At 37.7% G+C, this 21,628-nt stretch overlaps 2 protein-coding genes across 2 annotated transcripts in view; both read left to right on the top strand.

Moving 5' to 3' along the window:
* The first annotated feature begins 6 nt into the window (after positions 1-6).
* MDH1B (malate dehydrogenase 1B) lies at positions 7-7,827 on the top strand. The gene is made up of 9 exons (XM_051786887.1): positions 7-61; positions 567-679; positions 1,627-1,761; positions 1,914-2,056; positions 2,684-3,186; positions 4,174-4,315; positions 5,243-5,406; positions 6,332-6,471; positions 7,174-7,827. The coding sequence occupies exons 1-9, from the start codon at positions 40-42 to the stop codon at positions 7,228-7,230; spliced, it is 1,419 nt and encodes a 472-aa protein (XP_051642847.1). The 5' UTR covers positions 7-39; the 3' UTR covers positions 7,231-7,827.
* A 167-nt stretch (positions 7,828-7,994) lies between these two features.
* The window catches only part of DYTN (dystrotelin), a 27,968-nt gene continuing 14,334 nt past the window's right edge, over positions 7,995-21,628 (top strand). Inside the window, exons 1-8 of the mRNA XM_051786861.1 lie at positions 7,995-11,405; positions 12,881-12,927; positions 14,957-15,031; positions 16,589-16,790; positions 18,693-18,778; positions 19,646-19,734; positions 20,398-20,469; positions 20,815-20,978. Coding sequence (XP_051642821.1) covers positions 11,251-11,405; positions 12,881-12,927; positions 14,957-15,031; positions 16,589-16,790; positions 18,693-18,778; positions 19,646-19,734; positions 20,398-20,469; positions 20,815-20,978 — 890 coding nt within the window. The 5' untranslated portion in view covers positions 7,995-11,250. The remainder of the gene's footprint in view (positions 11,406-12,880; positions 12,928-14,956; positions 15,032-16,588; positions 16,791-18,692; positions 18,779-19,645; positions 19,735-20,397; positions 20,470-20,814; positions 20,979-21,628) is intronic.

The raw sequence follows: 21,628 nt of genomic DNA, 5'->3' as shown, positions 1-21,628 counted from the left end.
TGCGCAACGCCGGAGCTACCGTTGGGGGGCGGCGCGCGCATGGCTAAGTTCGTGGTGGCGGGTGAGGGGGGGCCCGGGGTCCGCGCGGGGCAGCGCCTCGGACCGGCACCGGGGACCCCGGGGCGGCACCGCCTCGGACCGGCACCGAGGACCCCGGGGCGGCCCCGCCTCGGACCGGCACCGGGGACCCCGGGGCGGCCCCGGCGGCAGCAGCAGCAGCAGCAGCACCTTGTACCGAGACCCGGGCGGGGCGGCCCCACCACGCTTGCAGCGGCCGCCCCTCATTGCGGGCTCCCCACCGTCCCCTCTTCAGGCTCTCCGGGCGCCGTGCCCACACGGCCTCAGCCGTGCCCGAGTCAGCGTTTTCCCCTTATCCCGTCAGTGAGGTTTCATCCTCTGCTGCTGTCCCCCCAGGGGTGGCCTCCTCGGCCCCTTGAACGCTGTCTAAAGAGATTTTCACCTCCAGAGCTACCTTTTGCTGGCTCACATTAAACAATGGTCTTTTTAGCCCTTATCAGTCAGTGTCACAAAATCATCCTTTTGTGCTACTGTTGTTGTATTCACAGGTAAGGCAAACTGCCCTTACTATGCCAAAGCTGAACACTTGGCTGACTGTCTCCAGGCTGCCTTGCCCAACTTCAGGGTTCACAAGATCACTCAGCACCCTGACAAGTGGGAGGTAAGGGATTGTAAGCCAAGTCACTGGTAGGTGCCCCAGTGCTCTACAAACCAACAAATGTGCTTATACGTACTATGTTTATTCTCTTGTATTAGTGGTATTATATGTGGGTAGAGGTCCTGCAGAAGCAGCTTTGTCTGTGAGAGCCAGACAGAGGAAAGGGTTGAATGTTTTGGGCAACTGACATCACTGTGAGTCTTACCACAAAAGATGGGTACCAAGTGTGGGCCAGCCTAGAGGTGTGTTTTGTCAATAAAAAGTTCAAGGAGGTTTTTTTTGATTGGTCAGGTTTTTTGTTTTATGTATACATGGCATCTCAGCCTGTAAATCTTTTGGTCACTGTGGTTGCATATGCCTTCAGAGTTGTTACTTGTCAAGAGCATTTCTGGCAGTCAAGGGCTTTGAATTGCTATGGAAGTATGAAGTTAAATATCACATATTTGTTTACAATGTGGATGTGCCTTTCTGAATATTTGTGCTGTAGACATGTTGCCATGTCTACCCTGTAGTTCCTATAAGGATCTGAAAAAAATGCAGTCTGACTTCATGAGATAGACAGTACCATGATGTTTATTATCTCTTATATTTTGCTTGACACCTCAGCCAAGTAAGTCAAACACTTAAGTGGAAAGCAATTAACCTCTTCACCTTACTTATCTTCTGCAGCTAAGTAATCCTCGTGTTACTCACTGCTTCACAACATTGCTATCTTCTGTATACTAAGACAATTAAGCAAAATCACAGCAGAAGTAGGACCTTTAGGTGAGGTATCACCGTGTATCACCCTGCCTTGCTTTGTGCTGTTTCCCCATTTTGCACATGCTGGTACATAAGTTGTGGAGCACCTTGTAATTATGTATTGAGAGGAAATAGTAAGAATGTTTGTAGTTGTAAGATTTAAGTGTTATTTAAGTGTTAAAACCTTCTGGTGGGGATGTTTACATTAGCAGTGGCTTCATGACATTTGTGAAACGAATGGATGGGAACACAGACAGTCTCCTATCATTTGGAGAGAACTGTTGGACCGTGGAGGGAAAGGTCAGCTTCTGGGAGGACTTAATGATTTTCTGGAATATGCTCAGGTAATGAGCTGCCTTTAATACTATAAATCCATGCTTTATAACAGTGTTGTTCTTTATTCCTCCTTCAAATATAAAATAAGGCTCTTGTTTGTAACGGTACCTTGCTGGGTGTGGGCTGCCATTTGATTAGAGGTTGTCCTTTTTCTTCTTAGCAATATTATGGTATCACTTCAATGATGTTGAGTAAAGAAATGTTAGATGTTGCTGAGGAGAACCTACAGGCTCATCTTGAAATTGTAAAAGAGGATGAAGAGATTAAAAGTCTTATCAAGCCCATGCAGATCTGGATCACCAGGTGAGCGTAAAGAGAATATCTGTGAAGTTTCACTCAGCTTCAAAAGAATGCACTTTTTCCTATCACATATAGCAGGTGTAACCATCTGAAATTATGCACAAATCCCTGTAATTTGATGATTTGAATTGGGTTCTGTACCCCTCACTATGACAAACAAACTACTTTTGTTACACTTTGCACCAGTTTAAGTGAGGGTTGTGAAAAGGCAACATTTAGACCCCAGATCAGTTTAGGGAAAAGCAAGTATTTACAATATAAGCTGGAAATTTTGTAGTGTAACTATCTTGCATTAAATATTGTTGGAAATATTTAAGTAGATAAAGTCTCTTGCTGTTCTACCTTTAGAAATTTCTATATTTTAGCAGTCCTAACAGAGCACCTTAAAAAATTGTCATTCTATAAAGACACCAATTTTTAAGTGACAGCATCAGCTGAAATGTATAGGATGGAAAAACCTTCAAATTAAAGGAGGACCCAAATGTTTTCATTCTTAACCTGTTAAAATGACATAAAGAGACGTAAAGGATCCAAGCTAATGGTCTATTTAAATGTGATCAAATACAAAATACACACCTTCCTAACAAGCAGTGGTTCATTGTTAACTTTTCTACATCCTCCTCTTATCAGTGCATCAACTCCAATCTGTTATCAACTGATCCCTCTGTTGGCAAATGGAGAAGTGTTTGGGATGACCACAGAAATCAGTATCCATTTGCTTGACACTTGCCAGTTTAAGGAAGTTCTTTGCAGTATTGTAATGGAAGCTGAAGACATGGCGTTCCCACTTCTCCGCAGTGTTTTGGAGCACACTGAAATAGATGAGGCTTTTATTGAAGCTGATGTTATTATTGTTCTTGATGATGTCCTCTTAAACCTTGAAGTCCAGTCCCTTGAGAACTACATCAGAGAAGTAAGTGAGATCTGTCAAGTGTATGCTCCCTTGATTGAGAAGAATGCCAAGAGTGAGGTCAGAGTAATTTCATCAGGAAAAACCTTTGCCAATCTTAAGGCGACGCTGATTATGACGTACGGCCCATCCATTAAGCCTGAGAATATCATTGCCGTTGCGACATCCTGGGAAAGTGCAGCTAAAGCCACGCTGGTCAGGAAGTTGAATGTGAGCGCAGCAGGTGAATGTTTATGTAACATTTGGGGAAATCAGTGCACCTTTGGGAGTGTGTATTTCATTGCAGAACACAGTTGATATGCATGCCAAAATGCAAGCACAGCAGTGCACCCACTGAATTGCATGGGTGCACAGAATGCCAGGGTGTTTTTTACTAGCTCTGGCATGCAGCCCTGCCACTCTGGTGTGTATTTCATGCTGGCAATATACTAAGAAGGTCTGAGTTGTGTTGCAGATCAGGAACTAGGATATCAAGGTTGCATTTACACTCAGTAGTGCATTGTTATTTTGGAGACACACAAACTAGCTGTGATTAAACATGGCAACATACTGCTGTGCAGATAATGAGAGTAATGTAGAACTGTGTTGTACTATTATTTTGGGGTTAATTAGCTTTCTTTCTCAGGTCAGTTGTTATAGCTTGGTTATATTTGCACAGTTCTGCACTGCATAGCAAAGGTGTGCTCTGACAGCCTGCTCACAATCAGGATTCTTTCAGTGTTGTAGGGGCAGAACTAGTCATTGATGACAAGTCTAAATATTTTGGAGCCTAATAAAATAGAAAAGTAAGTTAGGCTGAGAGGCCTATCAGCAGGTTATTTGAGAAAATTCTTTTCCAGCAAAGAAGGTGTTTTTTAATGACTTTTTTATTGTTTCTGTATTTATTTTTACAGGATTTTAAAATTAATATTGCTGTATATTTGCAATATGATTTGGTTTGGATTTTAAACACTAAGTATTTTCTGGGGTTTGTCTATTATTTAAAATAGCATGATATAAGTTAAAGTTCCTTTTTCCACTTGCAATGAGGTTTCATATATTGTGGAGAACTTGGTTGCATTTTTCAGATCAGATAATTTCTGCTAGCAAGTCAGGGCACTGAATTGAAGAATAATTAATCTTGAAAGAGATTTGTGAAGGTCATCTAGTCCAGCCTACACTGTGAAAGTGTTTGTCCCTTCATTAATATATATATTTTCCTCTGTTACAGGAGTTAAAGACGTGATTGTTTGGGGCAATATTACTGGCTCTAACTACATTGATTTGTCACATGCAAAACTTTATGGATATGATGGTGCTATTTGGGGCCCAGCTAATTTTCAACGTCCTTTGTTGAATATGATTTATGATAGGTACAGTACACATTTATTTCTGTAAAGTAAAAACTAAATAACTAAATTAATCCATATTTATCTGAACTGGGTGATAAAACATCAAGAAAGGTTTTTGTTTCCAAGATTTGTCTTTACTGATTAGCACTGTTTTAAAGGGAAACACAAATTGAGGTATTCCATCCGTGAAAGAAGTTGAGTAGTTCCTAGCACTGTACATAGTTCTGGCTCTCCTGCCAACTTTGTTTATAACTATTTTCCTATATTTTAAGTGGGTTTCTCTTCTATCATATCATGGGCAGTTTGTAAGAAGTAATGAAAGTCCAGACAGTGACTTAGATATCTAGTACGCACGAAGAAACTTTGAAATAGTACTAAACAGATATTTGTACCTGAATTACATGAAACATTCGGCCTGAGCACACTAATGTTGTCAGTGTCTCAAAATAGAGAAACAATGTTAACATATGTGAAAAGGATACCTGGCAGTCAGATAGCTTCTTGTGGAAAGAACAGCAGTAGAGAAAGGATAAGCGCAGTGAGAGGGCAGCAGGTGTGAGATGCACCATGGCCCAGTTATATGGAGTTCCCACTCTGGTCTAAACCTACCATTTACTGAAGAGGAGACATTTCTTTTGTTCTGTGCTTATACTGAGCCTAACATAGGGGGATTATGGTTCATGGCTGGGTTCTTACATAAATCAGTAATACATATAAATTACAGTAATAACAGAGGTTATAACTTGAGTAAATAACCTAACTTTCATAGTAAAATGGTGTTTGGCATTACTTTTTGAGGTACTTTTTGTAAATGCCTTGCCTCCAACAGGGAAGTTGGAGTAAGTTTTGACTGTTTTCTTTCCTCAGGTTTATTTCTTTTTTTGTCTATGAAACTTCTGCAATCATCTTAGATTTTTAATCTCTTTTTTCACCCCTTTTTGTTGGTAGGGAATGGATCCATTCAGAATTTCTGTCTGCACAGGGTTCACTGCGTTCCCGGGTTGGTCGTGGCACAGGAATGTTACCTGCTCACGCGGTAGCCACTGTACTGCAGTACTGGTATCACGGCTCTCCTCCTGGGGAGATTGTTTCTGTGGGAGTACTTAGTGAAGGTAAACCTATTTTTGCTTCTCGTGTTCTCTTGTAGCTTTGCACTACATATAATAGCTTTCCCCTATCTCTAACGTTACTTTTTAATCAATATTTTTAATGTAACAAAAACTTGTAAAACAAATCACGTGAGGCTGAGAGTTTGTTTCATCGTAAGAACATCCAAATCTAAGTAATTTTGCTTTCCAGGGCTAGTGATTTGATACTCACTTTCTAGAAGCATCTCTCAGGTTAATATTGTCTTTTTGCAGATTTTCTCTTAGTCTTTTAGCTTTAATGTTTTTCCGATATATGTGTTTTGCCCTAGAACTCTTTATAGATCTTAGTGCCTAAGACAGAAAAACATGTTCTTTTTGTGTAGTTATATGGACCAATACATGTAATATTTCACAACAGCCATTCAGCCCTTATATGAAATAAATAATTTTTCTCCCTTTTAAGATGCACAATTGTACATCTTAAATTTGTACAGTTGTACAAGGGGTAATGGTTTTAAACTGAAGGAGATATATAGATTAGATATAAAGAAGTTATTTACCAGGAGGGTGGTGAGACACTGAAACAGGCTGCCCAGAGAGGGAGGAGATGCCCCAACCCTGGAAACATTCAAGGTCAAGTTGGACTCAGAGGAAGCTGGTATATTTGAAGATGTCCCTGCCCATGGCAGGAGGGTAGAGACCTTTAAAGGTCCCTTGCAACCCAGACTAGTCTGTGTTCTGTGATTCATGTACATCTAACTAAAGTACAAGGTTACTGTAAAAGGGGAACTCTTTTTTGAACTGTAGACTGAAAAGTGCAGTCTCCACTTGTACCAAGATCTTGCAGTTGCAGACTTTTGCAAGTCTATAGGATTTAATGTTGACACTGGTGAGAGTGTGTTTTGTAAAAAGAAATAACGTGTTGGGTCATTTTTTCCCTCTTCTTCAGGTCAGTTTTGCGTTCCTGAAGGAATTATCTTCTCTATGCCAGTGAGCTTCCAGAATGGTAGCTGGGAAGTCATAAAAGAATTAGAAATTGATGGAACGACACAAGAAGTTCTGGGACGCTTAGCCCACGAGCTAATTCAGGTGAGGATTTCTTGTCTCCCCCGTGTGCCCATTCTGCCACCTATGGGCACCTTGTGGTACAGCCTTGAGCACCGAGACCTTTACTCTCAATGTTAGATGTACACACTGCCCACGTGCACTTGGGCATGATAAAGATCGGGTATTTATAAGTGTGAGGTAGTATTCGTGTATTGAAATTAACAATTCTGTTGCCCAAAAAGGAGATGGTAAAATAAGTTTACCTATGTACATGGAGAATTTGCACTCCAAAATTCTGCAGGCTTTGTGCAAAACAGAAATAGCACGTTCAATTTAATGTTTCTGCATTCTATGCCACTGATGTTGATTTTGCTTATGTGTATTCAGAGTATTTCTGTGCTAGAAGACACATCTTTTGGCATTTTTGTGGCTGTAACTCTGCATGAATGAAGGCCAGATATTACTAGAATTCGGAATTTTCCAGAAAATACAAAATCGATGAGCACTAATTTCGTCATGAACTTTTTGTCGCTTAGTGAGGCAAAACTAATTTATTTTTAGTATTGAAATATTAAAAGATTGGTTCAGAACTCTACATTCTAGCTTGAGTCAGTTTTGGAATCTTCAGTCATACTAGTAACATGTAAGGATTATTTTTCTTTAGCATATTTTAAGTTTGTGCTAGAAGTTAGAGCAGATTAAAAGAATGGATGATATTAAAACTGCCTTTTTTTTCCCATTTAGGAAAAGCTCGTTGCACTAAAGGAAATAAAAGAAATACATCCCTATGGAGAAGGCTAAAACCCCCACATCTTTTCCCAAGTTTTTCTGTGCTGCTTTTCCTACGTAATTTCATTTTCAAGTGTCTGTCCTCATGCATCAAAATAAGAGCAAATGTATTTAAAAGTGTGTTTTAGTTCTGTTTTTTTCACTTTTCCCCTATTCTCAGGTTCTGAAATCCTTGCAAGAAATTGTTATAGCAATTTCTTTCTACTTTTAAGTCATACAGACCTTTTTTCTAGTTAGTTTTCTTTCTCCCTTCCTTCAAATTCTTTCCAGCACTTTTATATCATCACTTACCATACTGTGAGCTGTTCTTCTCCACTAAGGGCAGGCTGAAGAATGGGAAAACTGTTTGGAGCTTGATGCCCAGAGCCTGTAGCGAGCACATAAGCCTTTTGGTTATCCATGCTTTTTTCTTGGGAAAGAACTACAGACACAATAAAATATTCTTGATAATACAGAGTTTAATTATTTGGCTAATCATGACCTTGTTTAACCCAGACAGGAGATTCTCAATTAGATAACAGTGTCCTTCCCTGCCTGCTCCCTATGTATATGGCACTGCTCTTCTGTAGAGCTGCCCTATTCCTCTTGTGGCTGCGTTAAACACTAAGCAGAGGCCTTCCCACTGCTAGCAGCTATCTGCTTAGTTGTGGTCTTCTCTTGTGACATCAATATCAGGTGTTCAAATGTTCCCAGAGTGCTCTGCTGATCTCTTTGAATGTGTAGGCATTTTAAAAGGCTGGCAAAAAATATGTAGTGTTTTTGCCTTTTTTTTTTTTTTACAGAAATGGAAACCTTGCCTACTGGGTCACTTTAGCCAGAGTTGTCTGGAGGAAAAATGCTGGAAATTCCCATACTAAAATAAGACTTTCATTGCTCCAGAGAGCAAACTACAAAAAACGTTTAAACATTGTCATAGCTTTTGCTGTATCTTCTTCATAAAAAAACAGGATATCTCTAGGTAGAAAAATATTTCAAAATCAGAATGAATGTAACATTCTTAATCTGGAGACCAAAATAGAATTCCAACTGATTCTAATGAGTCTAGGATTTCATTTGCATCCAACAGCTTATTTCTTCAGACCAATAAACTGTTGCAAAAACATAGTTTAGTGTTCCTATTATGAAAATATTGAGTAGGATTGTCACACCTGGAGTAGCAATTTTCTAACTCCAGATACTTATTTTGAATGTATTGAAACACAGGACTTGTGTAATAATATATCTTCTTAGGCAAAATTGATTTTTCACATGAAAATATAAGTCCATCTCCTTAGTGACAAGGTAATTTTTTGTCCCCATGGGGTTTTTTTATTTATCTCATGAGTTTCAAGGGAATACGCATATGTTTTAAGTCAAACATGCAATTAATTAAGTCCTTGTGTAAACAGAATTATTGAGGAACCACTCTCACTTGTTTGTCTTTGGGGTCTTAAAAAATGGAAACTGTGTTAATGAAATGTTACTGTACTTGCTGATTTTATCAGTTATGTTCAAAGCAAAATAGAAAGCTTCCTGTTCTTTGAATCAGATACATATAGTTGGAATAAATTCATTGTTTCTGTTCAAGTGGAGGTTCAAGTTCTGAACAGGGGTAGACTTCTTATATGAGGAAACCAAGAGGAGCATATGTTATATATAGGAGGAGTTCACATGGAAATTTTAGAGGCAGGTGTAGTAGAAAATCTTGAAGAAAGGGGATAGGAATCAGTAATTTCATGAGGAAATGGTCTCCACAGAATTAGTTTCTAGTATATGCACAGAAAATTGGCTGAGTTTCTGGGGAGCATCTGGAGGTAGAAGTCTCAGGAGAGCATAGTGGGGTGCGACCAGTAGTCATTATAAACTACCTGGTTTGTTCCATAGCTCCTTCTCCAAGACAGAGAGGAAAAGTTATCTTCTCTAATATGTATTTACATTTGGGTTTTTTTCTATATGGAATATGATTTGCCTGTGGAGATAGCAGTTCAAACAAACTGCAGTTCAAGCACCAACACTGCACAGCTGCTAATGAGAAGGTGTATAACTGTTTCTGCAATATATAAACAGGCTTATCAGACTTAGTCACCAGCTGACAAGCTTTTTTTCTCAGAGGCTGGGAGGTGAAAGAAAAAAAATGTTTGGGATGTCTCTTGTATCCTAAACTGGATTTACCTAGTGGCCTGCAGGGAAATTCATGTCTTCCCTTGTGGAAGCATAATAGAATGGAAAAGTTTCTTTTCCTAGCTTTGCTTGGGAGAGAAAGACAAAAATTAAAATAGTAGGAAAGCTAAAATATAGTAACGTATTCTAAGTTGGTTACAGTTGTAACACAGCAATTGACTCAGTCATCACTAAGTTTGGGGTTTCTATAAGTAATAAGCCAGTACACATTATCTCACAAATTACCAAGTAATGTTATATATGCAGGATATTCATAGCATTGATTATTCCTACTACCTGGATGTTAGAGTAGATGTTGAAATATTTATGAAAAAGGGCTTTAAGCTAAATATGTGGGTCTTACAAATGTTATATATATTCTGCATAAACCCTTACGTTTGGGTGTTGTGAAGAGTGTGTTAGCTTTCTGATTGGTCTGAACAATCCTTATTCTAGGACATTACCACTAGGGCTTACTATTTTTCTTCTTCGTGTAGCTGCACCAACTGTTTGTTTCAACACACTGTGTTTTCTGCATTACTGTGCCAGCTTCCACCTTATTTTAAGTCTCTATAGCAACATGTTTCTCAGCAACTGGGAGATGCTTAGTAAAGGTCCCTCAATTTAGAAATATTGCACTCCAACCTTAGAAAAATGCTTTGAAACAAAGATCAAAGAAGTTTTATCTTTAATAATTCAGGATATTTATTACTATTTAATTAGTGTTCTCTGTTTTGACTGCTTAGACAATTACCTGATACTTTGATCTGGGCCTTTGCCAGGCATTTGTTGTGAGCAGCATTAATTTAAAAGCAAAACCTTTAGAACTACATCTTGAAATCAACTTTTAAGTGCTATAAAACTACCGGACTCCTCTGGCAGTGTCGTCTGACTTTTGGGCCTTTAGTAAGTAATGAGAGAAAGGTAAGAGCAGCTACTGTATTTAAGAGGAGACAATAATTTTGACCTTTGAACAAAACATAGAATGTGTTCACCCTTCACAGGAAACAAAAGTAGCTGTAGGTTATTTTATGCATATTTAAAATGTTGATGATATGTTGCCTGATTTCAAAAGAAAAAAATTCTCTGTGATCAAGTCAATTGATCTGTTGGGAGATTTCTGCCTTACTTCATGTGGCTTGTCTTTCTCTGTACTGTAACTTAATCATGTAGCATGTTTAAAAGTGCATTTTATTTGCTGAAGTACATATTCTGAGAACCTGTAAGGCAAGTAAAGTAGATATAAGTAGTCAAACATTGCTCTTCTTTCACATTACAATAGGTTTCGAGAAAAGGGCTGCTCTTGTTCTGCACATCAGAGTATTCTTATTAATGGGACCAAGATTTATAATTGTAAAAATTTATTTCCTGCACATTTGTACATAATTTTAATTTTCTTGTTTGTTTGTTTTCTGGTTTTTTCATTGTTAAAGGGCACAAGTAGCTGAAATATAAGACACTGACTGAAATGGTGTATGAATGAGCAAAGTTAGTTCAGATTTGGTGGCTGGCAGATACTGCTTCTACTTTCATATTATGTTTGTTATAAGGTAGATGTGCTAATACTGAAGTAGATTCTGTTCATTTCACCCAGGCATTTCTAACTGCAGTCAAGATCTGGACTGTCCACAGAGTTTTGTATATAAAAATGTAGATTGTACATACATTAATAATGCCTTTTGTAAGGTTTTGGAGGGAGGATTCATAGGTATGATGTTGTATAATGGTGGGCAGTTTGGTAAAACACATAAACACATGCTTAGCTTCGAGACCATAAATACCCTAATAGAAGGCTATAGGGTCTTTCCACATGGGTCATTTAAATGTTGGACACTGCACTGTACTGAATAGAGATCTTGTCATTTTACAGTATCAAGTGCTCATAGATTATGCATGCTGCATAATTCAGTAAGGATCTGTTCTTATTTGAGTAAGCAAATTCTAATGAGTTCTGTATATTTTTACATTCATTCTATCCTCTTTCTTTATTTTATGTACCCTTGGTGCAAAGAAAAACAGGAGGAAAACATGAGGCAAGCTGTGTGTTTGTAAGTTTACCTTCTAGGTTTCTTACAAAACATGTAGCTTTCAATAAACACTTACCTTTAATTCATTGTTTAGAATCTTCTGATTTCATTGATTTGCCTACATTGACTTTTCTGTCAGGCTATGCAGAGGCACCTACTACTGCATATATTTTAGAAGTAATTGTATCATATTTGCATATATATTGCATATGTATTTGCATATCCATATGTATATGTACAAAGTTACATGCCTATGTAAATGTTGGGCAGAGCTGTAGTCTTGCAGAACCCAGTATGGAGTCCAAGTTCTAAATCTTAGTAAGGAAGAAAATAGAAGAACAGTGGAAAAGAAACATAGTGGTATTTCTTTCAAAGAAAGACTTCAGTAAAAACTGTGGCATTGTAGTCTTTAATGAAAAGTTATGAAAGCAAATCTGTATCCCATTATTTTAAGTATTTATAGATTACTTAGAGACTGAAACACAAAGTAGCAGCTTTCACCAACTAAAATGGTGAGAAGCATATTTATGGTAGACTGAACAATTACAGATCATTGAATATTTATGCTTCATAATTGGCCGGTATTCTGTCATGTTTATGTCAAATGATCAATGATTCTCACTGGAGAAATGTAGTAAGTGAACATTTGTTTAAGTTAGGGTTTAACACCAAAGGTATTATTTAAGTTTTAAATATTTTCCAAGTATTTAATTTTTATTTATTCTGGCAAAATTTCCCTTTTTTCTCCACAATAAGCCGTATATGTGGCCCTTGGAATCTTGTAAAACTTAGATCTATTATACCTAATGTTTTGCAACTGTAATATTAACTGATAGTTACTATAATTAATTCATATTTTTATGTTTGAAAATATAATGTAGTTTAGAGCATTAATGAAATAAATCCTGAGGGGAGACATTCAGTTTCCATTATTATCAGGGACATAATTACTTTTGCTTTCAGAGTTGTTTAAAAAAGGAGGCTCATGGTTATCCTTCCTTTTTCCCTTCCAAGTCAGCTCAATAAGAAATAATGTCACCTCAGACAAAAACGTAAGTTCTGTTTGAAAATTTTAGGACATACTTGTGAGCAATTGCAATCAATGAATCTTGGGAAGAGGCTGATTTACAGTTATACCCTCTGTGACCTGAAATTGTACACTATGGACTGTGTGGTAATCCTGCATGTAAACACTGGACTCTTACAGTGAAAGGTCCCGTTTCCTGTACTTGAAACTGTTTTGAGGATCAGTTTTGCCCTGCTAGAGTTTTGCAATTACTTGAGATACTCGTACTTTATGCTGAGCAGAGAGTGTGCAATTTCCTGGCGTTTCTCTGCACGTGGCACCAGAACTGCTATGTTGTCTTATGTATTCTGTTTAATTTAATTTCTGAAATGCAACCAGTAAATTGTTCAGATTAAAGGGTTTTATTTGAATGGTTCGATATGTCTCTGTCTGGAATATGTGCTTTTACACTTTTTTTGTTTTGTTATAGAATGCCTAATGCCATCTGTTCATTTCAAATGGATCCAGACTTGCAGGGTGAGGATTTTTCTTTTTTTTTCCCCAACTTTTCTCAAGAGGCATTTCTGTGTCTTTTTGATCAGAAACTACTGAATTGTAATGAAGGCATGCCACTTTTAGAATTTCTGTCCTGTAGCACGTGAATGACAAATTACACAGCTGTTAAGTCATACCTTTATTGTTGGATCTGCCCTGGCACCTTCCTTGCCATTATCACATTGGCTCATGGCACACTGGGATCATCTTCCCTAATTTATAATATATATGCTAAGTTTTTTCCCACATTCTCAAACAGGCATGAAGGATGGCCATACATGCTCTCTCTGAGTGCAAAATCTCAGCAAATGCTTCATCTGCTACAGAGCAAGTAGCACAAAATGCAGAACTAGCAGGTAACCAGCTGAAGATGTCAGGGAACAACACACTCTTTGATATGTGCAGGAGCTCCTTTCTCAGCTTCTCAGCTAAGGGCATTTATGCTTCTTGAGGTGAAATTTGACCCACTGCAGAATGATTACATGCTGATTTTCTGTCCAAAGGGGAAACCCCGTTCCTATGAGATATTAAAGAGTTTAATGCCCCTAAATAGCCTCTCATAAATAATAATCCTAAAATGCTTTATATTTTACTTGAGCTTTTTTTCTTTGCTGTTTTACTTGTGTGCTCTCGCAAGTTAATTCTGGAACTGTGTTTGACAGGCACAGAATGCCTGACTTTGAGGCCACATTTTGTCTGTAAGGATGGACTTGAATTGAGTAGCAGATGGCTACTAAAACAGATTCCCTTCACTTAGAAAGTCATCTTGCACATGGAAGGTGTTTGAATTGGATGATGTGTATGTTTCTAGCATTTGTATTTGAAAATAAGCATTTGGAACTTAATCCACAGCCTACTGAAAACTGTGGGAGCCTTTCTGATACTTTCAAAAGGGCTTTGGATCAGTTTGCTGGAGAAAGGGAACTGATGATGCGTGGAAGTCAAAACTCATTTTTCACATTGTATGACATGCTACACTACATCTCCAAATAATATCACAAAACATAGTATGACAAGAGCAGGACTAAACAGATGGTATAGCAGTTATTGGCTTCTTTCTATAGCTTAGGCAGCATCTGGGAATCAGCAGAGCCCATAATTTGCTGACTATTAATATTAATCTGGTGTATTTGTGGGAAAGCGGTGCACACAGATTGGCTTGTTTCCAAACTGAACAGGTAAAGTGTTTTGTGAGTTATTTCTACTCAGTTATGCATATTTGTTGCTTATCTTTAACCTTAATCAACTGTGTATAACTCTTTCTCTCTGAAGTACAGGAAAAAAGAGTCTCTGAGGACAGGAGGATAACTGATAAACCCCATTCTAGTTTCTAAAGTTTAGTGAACGAGCCTTTTTTTTTTTGGTCTTGAAATTCTAGGTATGTATGTAAAGTATCAGGTATAGGTCATGTTCAGCAGACCTTACTTTCCACTCAGGAAAACATCCTATGAAAGAAATGAGCTGAAATCATGTAGGGGTATGGGATTTAGTCAAGCAGCTTGAGTGGAATTGCTAAGCAGAAATGTCAAAAGCCAGTTGCTCTGGTAAATTGCTTATCTTCTTCTGCAAGAGTCACAGATACTTGACAGAAGATTTGTTTAATGCTTGAAACAGTATACATCCAAAACAATAACCCTGCTGTGCAAACTGACAAACTGTTCCTTGTCGAAGAGCATTTCTGATCAAGAAACCTGTTTGATTGAAGAAATATTATTTCATTATGATTTTGACTAAAAGTATGGGCAGTTCATAACCCTTTTCCTGATCCATGAGTAAACTCAATGCCCAAAGATGCAGGTGTGCTCTCTATGGTAAATTCTATTTTTACAGCTGTGTCACTGGTTACGAGATCATTTTTCCCACTGTTATTTGCAAAAAAAAAAGAATTTTTTTTTTCAAAATTTTCCTTCAGAGTTTTGACCAACTCCAAACTCCAAATTTTGTTGTTTTGATTTTTAGTTAGTTTTAAATGAACTGCTCTATTGTAATGTGTGGTTGTTTTCTTTCACAGAGGCTTTCAATGATGTTCAGAGCTCCGTCTACAGAACAGCCTTAAAACTACGCTCAGTACAAAGTCTGTGCCAGTGTTAGTAGCCAAAGAGAATCCTCTGCTTTTACAGGGAGAAGAATCTCTAAAAAATTTGCATTGCTGTCGCCATGAGTTATTATGCTACTTTGCTCTCTCATTTTCCACATGGGAATCTCAGAATGCATTATGAACACTTAAGATCTAGATAATGCTTCATACACAATTGATTTTTTTTTCCTTTTGAATGTCAGTGGAAATACATTAGTAAAATTCTAAACTTATGGGAGAATCAAATTTTTATTACAGTCTGCAACACTGCTATGTAGACATCCCTGGCAATTATTAATCTTTGTGCATTATAATGCTTGTGAAAAATCAAATTCTCATTTTTCTTAGTAACTGATTTGTTGGAAATAATCATGGATCGTTGAAAATGCATTGACTGGCATTATTGTTGATACTATAAGTATTAATGAGAGCAAAATAAAGTACAATAGACCAGAAAAACCCTGGCTAGAATTCATTCTCCCTGTCTTTGAAGTGAGAGAGAATTCTATGCAAGCAACGAATTGTGGAACAAAGTCCTGCTCACCTAGCTCACTTTGAAATTACTGGATGTAAATGCCATATTGAGCTAAATTTTATGGAAATCCTTGAATTTTCCATCTGAAACAATCTGTTCCTGAAAAGGTACAATGTTGCAAGAGAGGTCTTGAGGGTAACACGGAAAAGATGACTAGTTTGTTGGCCTTGGCCATAGTTTTTTTCATTTGGGCACAACCACAGGTACTGGTTTTCATTACCTCTGTTACCTAGTCCTTCATGTCTCCTCTAGGCAGTCAGTTGCTCTACTCCTCCTTGAACCCTGGTGACCAGAAGTGCACATGGGTTTCCAGATTGAGTTTCACTCACACTGCAATTTTCCCATCTGTGCTGGAAAGACCACTGGTGACATATTCTAGATTCTCTGCTGCTTCAGCAATCCACAGAGTTTCAGTCTACTACAATTTTTCACTGCTGAAGTTAATGCCAATTGATCATGCCTCTGTGGTACTGAATGTGGCCTATAAGAAGCCATAGCTTTCTTCCTACAGGATGTTAGTTATTCCATAGGACATTTATAATACAGCCTTCTTACCCCTTTCTTGGCCATAGCACCCCTCTTCTCTTTGTATTTGTGCATGAGAAGAAAGCTTACATCAAAGCATGAATTGTTTTCACAGGTGAGCTTTTTCCTGCAATACTGAATGGTGTGTCGTTTTATACTATCTATATATAGAAAAAAACTTGCATCTGTAATTTGGATGGAGTTGAGCATACTATTTTCCTCTGTAATTTGGATGCAATTAATCATGCTGTTTTCTCCCCTTCCTATCTACCCCAAAATCCCATTCAGGGAATTTTAGTTGAGCTGTTCTTTCTTTGTAGCCTCACAAGTTTTGCTAGATCCATAAACCCACCAAGACCTTTCTCAGATTACTTCTATGTTGCATACTGTTTTAGACTTCATTTTACAAACTTGTCCTAGCTAGGCTTTTCTAATACAAAATTGTCGCTCTTCCATTCATGAAAAGGCAGGGATTCTCATTCATTTCTTCCTTAATTTTCCCACAGTGGATTTGATTGATGTTTCTCTGATTCAGCACATCCTATCAAGTGAACGGAGCCAGAGGGGAGAGCAGATTTCTCTGAATATGCAGCAAATCTCTAGAATGTTGACAGAACTGTTCCAAAGGGCAAGATTAGAAAAACCAGGCCAGGTAGATCTGAGAGCCACTGAATTCACGTTGAGTCTGCTCGTTGCCATGTATGACAGGTGAGAAGAAGAATAAATGTAAATCCATCGTGAAGTATCATAGAATCATAGAATGTTTTTTGGAAGAGACCTTAAAGACCATGTAGTTCCCACCCCAAGTATTGTTTCTACCACTCTTGCACCATTTCTGTATAAAACTCTCACTTTTGATTTTTTTTTCTTGGTATACAAACTAGGAGTAGTTCAGCTGTCAGAATAAGAGGCAAAAGCTATATCAGAGAAACAGTGGTCAAATGTTTCCAAAACTATCTGGAAGTCCAGTATTCTGCCAGTCCCTGCTGGCTTTTTCTCTGAACAGCTTTACAGAGTAGCTCTTCTTCTGACTGCCAAGATATTTTGATACACTTCTGCAAAGGAATCCCTATTTGCCTCTGAGGGGCAGCACCCATGCAGAGGTCAAGAATTTTCCAGTCACTTTTCTTCATTCATTTTTCTCCAGCTTAAAAACTTCATCAAATAATTATGAAAAAAAATTGATGTCTCATAACTAATCTGATCAGCTCCTGCAAAGAGCAAATAGTTTCTGGAGGTAATAAGGAGGCAGTTCACAGAGTGTATTTTTCTCATGTATTGTTTGTGAACAATGAATTAGTTAACTAAAGGCAGGATTGGTTTGTGATTGTATCAGATTTAAAAGGCTAAGTTCATTGTACAATTTATTTACCATGAGTGAAATTTATTCCCTTATATGTTGGAGCAAAGTTTTTTACTGAAAGTGAGTGAGATGTAAGTGGTCTCAAGACTTTTTCTTGAGTCAGTGTTCATTAATAATATGATCACTACTCCTTAAGGTCCCATATTGTTAATGTTTATTTACTTAGAAAAATCAATGAAGGCTAAGAATAAACTGGTGTATTAAGAAAAAAAGCTAGAAACATCAAGAGTATTTTGTAATTTGTGTGCACTGTAGGGAAATAATTTAGAAGAATCTCCTTAACAGGACTATCTTGGTCTTTTATTCTGTTTTTTTAAGACTGTGTAATTTTCTTTTTGCTGCTTTTTTTTTAAATTTTCACAAGTTTCTTGACATGTATATAGGATAGAAAAAGCTTCTTATAATTTTCTTCTAATCAAGTTTTCTCTGAGTGCTATTCTCCGTAGTAAAACTGGAAAGTATTTCATAGGAGGAGCACATACTTTGAAGAGTATGTTGCAGCTTTATGCACTGTGGATTTATCTAAAGACTCTTGGAAAAAATGTTATGTAATGATATTCTGAAGTGCAATACAGCTTTACAAAAGTGGTATCTTAAATATAGAATTCTAGGATTTCCTGATTTGCGCTTTCCAAGTCATGTCTGCTTAGTCTTCACAAAAAAATAATTGTTTTGTTCATTAGGTGCCTATGTCAAAAACTTGGGTTCTAAATTAATATAGGCTATTTATTATCTAACAGTCAAAACTGAAAGTCCTGGTCCTGCCTATATACTTTTGTTTAAACTGAGTTGCAGTGAAATTAAATGGAATCAGCCCAAGAAAAGCTCAGTGCAGATTTGGGGCCATAGTGAAGCTACCTGATGTTATAATGCAAAAACCAGGTTGTATCCTGTATTCTCTTCCATATTTGGGAAGGCTTTCCACAAATAAAGGGCAGATTTTTTTTTTAGGACATGTATTGTAAAAGTAAAATTATATTTTACTTGGAACGTGAGGTCTTTGAAGGAGATGTTGTGGTTTTGTTTTATGATTGCGTGGCATCTTGGAACAGTTAACTCTGATGTTATGTTCAGTGACAAAGGGTTCTAGACATAAATTATCACTGAAATGTTACATCAGTTATATTTATACATATAAAAGAGCATGAGCTTTGAAGTTGTCTCCTAACATAGCAATATTTTATTCTTTAGAAGTTTCAGTTTTTACATTCTTGGTGAATGTATTGTGACTTATTTTATTTTCTTAGATCTGGAACAGGGTATGTCAAAATTAGATCTGCTGCAGCTGCCCTAATTGCCCTTTCAGGAGACACTCTACTGGCTAAATACAGAGGTGGGAAATATATGATTTTTATACACTGCCTGAAATACTGAACATCAAGAAAAATCTCCATTGTGACTTTTTACTTTAGAAGAGAATACAGTTCTGCCATGCAAAAAGTAAATTATGTTGACTGCTTAGTTATAGAGTAAGGCTGATGCAGAATAATACTTTTCAATTAATGTCTGTAGCCATCTTTGCATAGTCTCAGAACAGATCACAGTAACGTTTAAAATAAGTAGAACTTAAAAATGAAGGCCACGTTCTATTTGCCTCACAGAAAAGAACAGAAAACTAGTTTTAAATTTCATTGGATTAGAAAGCCATTTTTTATATTTGATCCAGCAAGCTTTTAGACATTAGACAAAAATACTTAAAGAACTAAGTATAACAGATAAAGGTGGCCCAGTGTAATGTGCAGCACAAAGATTTCTGCCTGAATTAAATGGCTAAAATGGAGAACAAATGGAGCACCAGTGAAATATTCATCTCATACTCTCCCACTGCCTACTGCATATTTCTGTCCAGATTACAATTCGCAATTAACAATTCACAATTTAAATAGGGCACTTCCTGTATAAACATATTTAAATATTTTTCTTAATGTCACAAGAATGAGCTCATTGCTTCCTTCCTCCTTACCTGTCTTAAATGCCAGCAATAAGGAATTGCCATAAATTCCCTACTTTCCTTCTCTTTCCCTTGTCATAGGAAGAAAGTATTGCCACAGCAGTCACTGTGAGCCTGTTAGGTGGATGATAAAGTGGAACTTTATTATGCAGTTTGTTTGATAGACTGCAATTGCCATAGCAGTTTGAAGATACCTTGAAGACACTTCAGGCTCTGCCAGGATTCCAGTTTCTTTCCTCTTGTTTTCAGCTTTCTTCCAGTTTTATGCTGTTCCTGATGGGAAGGTGGCCTTGATTACCCGTAGTGCCCTGAGAAGCCTACTAACAGACTTAAACCAGGTAATGCCACTGCAATGCTGCTACACAACGGATTTTGTAAGAGAAAAAAAATACCTGATTGATACATTTTATGTTTGATTACCTTATGAGACTGAAGTCAACAGGATACTCTGTGGTCATGGGGAACTACCATGCAAAATAGGTAAAAGAATCAAATTCTGTCCCTTTTCTCCATCAGAGTAACTGCTTGGATGGGTGAATGCCTCTGCAGTCATGTTACCTGAGCTTACACATCCTGGGAACAGCTGCATGCAACTGTTTCTAAGGCAACTCCAAACTTCAGATGTCTGTACTCACTAGAATAGTTTGCAGTTGCAGGAAGATACCTTAGCATACAGGTATTTACAGCTGAACTGATGCTGAAAATGGGATCTGAAAATGACTCCTGAGGTTCAAACCCAGTGTCCTTCGGTATTACAATGTGGCAACATAGTATGTTGATCCATATCAGTAAGGGAGTTGGAAGCAAATCATTGTGAGGCATGTTGAGCTATGAAACTGCATACTAATGATATGAATATGAACAGGTTTTCTTCAGATCAGTATGTAAAATGGCATTTCTATAGATTCGTCACCATCTGTGTGCTGTCACCATCGCAGCAGAGCATGATGGGAACATCTGTTTTTTATTGAGGTATTTCTGAGCCTTTCTTCTTAATGCAGATCCCAGCCATTGTGGGAGAAAGCTGCACTCTGTCTTGTGTGGAAATTGCGACTCATGACTGTTTCCATGGGGTGAGTGAAATTCTGATGTCCTGGGAAATTATTTTGAATGTTGCTGATTGATTAAAACTACAAGTGTGTCACCACATAACATCCCCAAGTACCTGCTGTTAAGGGGCAGGGCTGACCAACAGTCTCACAGTAAAGGAGGATTTGCATCTATAGAAAAGATGTTCAGTAAGATACTGCTGAAGACTTTTGCATTTATTCCCAGACCTTTAGAACCCAGTAACATTTTATATGAATGGAAAATCTGTGCTAGCAAGGTCCAATGTCAAAGATTTTATTAGGAATTGTAGATAAAACACTCGTTCTTTTCAAATGAATGTATGAACTTGAGACATGTCTTTTTTCTAGGTTCTGAATTCAGCTATTGTTGAAGAAAAATTCCTGTCTTGGCTGAGATCGGAGCCTGCTGTTCTCCTGTGGCTCCCTACATGTTACAGATTATCAGCCACGGAAATGGTTTTTCACCAAGCTAGATGTAGAGTCTGCAAAGTTTTCCCCATTACTGGCCTCAGGTGCATCAGTTCTTACTATTGTTTGCATACCTTACAGTCTATACCTGATGTATTAAGCAACAAACTTTTGATGTAATCTAATTTAGTCAGTAAAAGAGGGAGAGAACCATCGCAGTCTAGTGCTGAAGCCTGCATCCTGCTTCTCTTTAGCTCACTAGCACAGACATGATTATGAAGACTTGCTGAAGGTAAACTGGCAATTCAGAAGTAAAGCCAATTAAACCTGAGTTTCTAATTTCTTAGTTCTTTGTCCCATAGCCAGTTGTATTAACTGGCTAGTTAGGTTATCCATCTTAACATCTTGTTCATCTAAGTAATGGTGTAAAATGGCATAGTGGTATAAAAAGAATGCTATCCATTACCTCTGACCAGAATGCTCAGAAAACCAATTTACTGTTACTCTTTTCTCACTAGTAGTAAGCTTGCAAGTTTAGTTTCTTGCATTTTTAGTTTTTTGCTTGCAAATCCTACATCAATCATGTGTTATGTGTCACTCAATATTACAGTTCCATGAGAGCAGCAGTAAGCTGGTGCATAAGAAGCATATGAAGTTGAAACTGCATTCTCAAAAATGATGCTAAACAGCTGTTTCTTTCATGAACTGCATTTCAATGCAGTGAGTAAATAATACTAAAATCACTAGTGGGTTT

Source organism: Manacus candei, unplaced genomic scaffold (assembly GCF_025592945.1).
Source record: "Manacus candei isolate 608988 ecotype Guabito, Panama unplaced genomic scaffold, ASM2559294v1 h1tg000023l, whole genome shotgun sequence".
Classification (NCBI taxonomy): domain Eukaryota; kingdom Metazoa; phylum Chordata; class Aves; order Passeriformes; family Pipridae; genus Manacus; species Manacus candei.
Note: the sequence above shows the minus strand (reverse complement) of the source record. Positions and strands in the feature narration are given on the sequence as shown.

Coding starts and splice junctions, on each gene's coding strand:
- MDH1B (XM_051786887.1), top strand. CDS start 40: ATGGCTAAGTTCGTGGTGGCGG. Junction 2,057..2,683: donor ATGCAGATCTGGATCACCAG/GTGAGCGTAAAG, acceptor TCCTCTTATCAG/TGCATCAACTCCAATCTGTT. Junction 3,187..4,173: donor GTTGAATGTGAGCGCAGCAG/GTGAATGTTTAT, acceptor CCTCTGTTACAG/GAGTTAAAGACGTGATTGTT.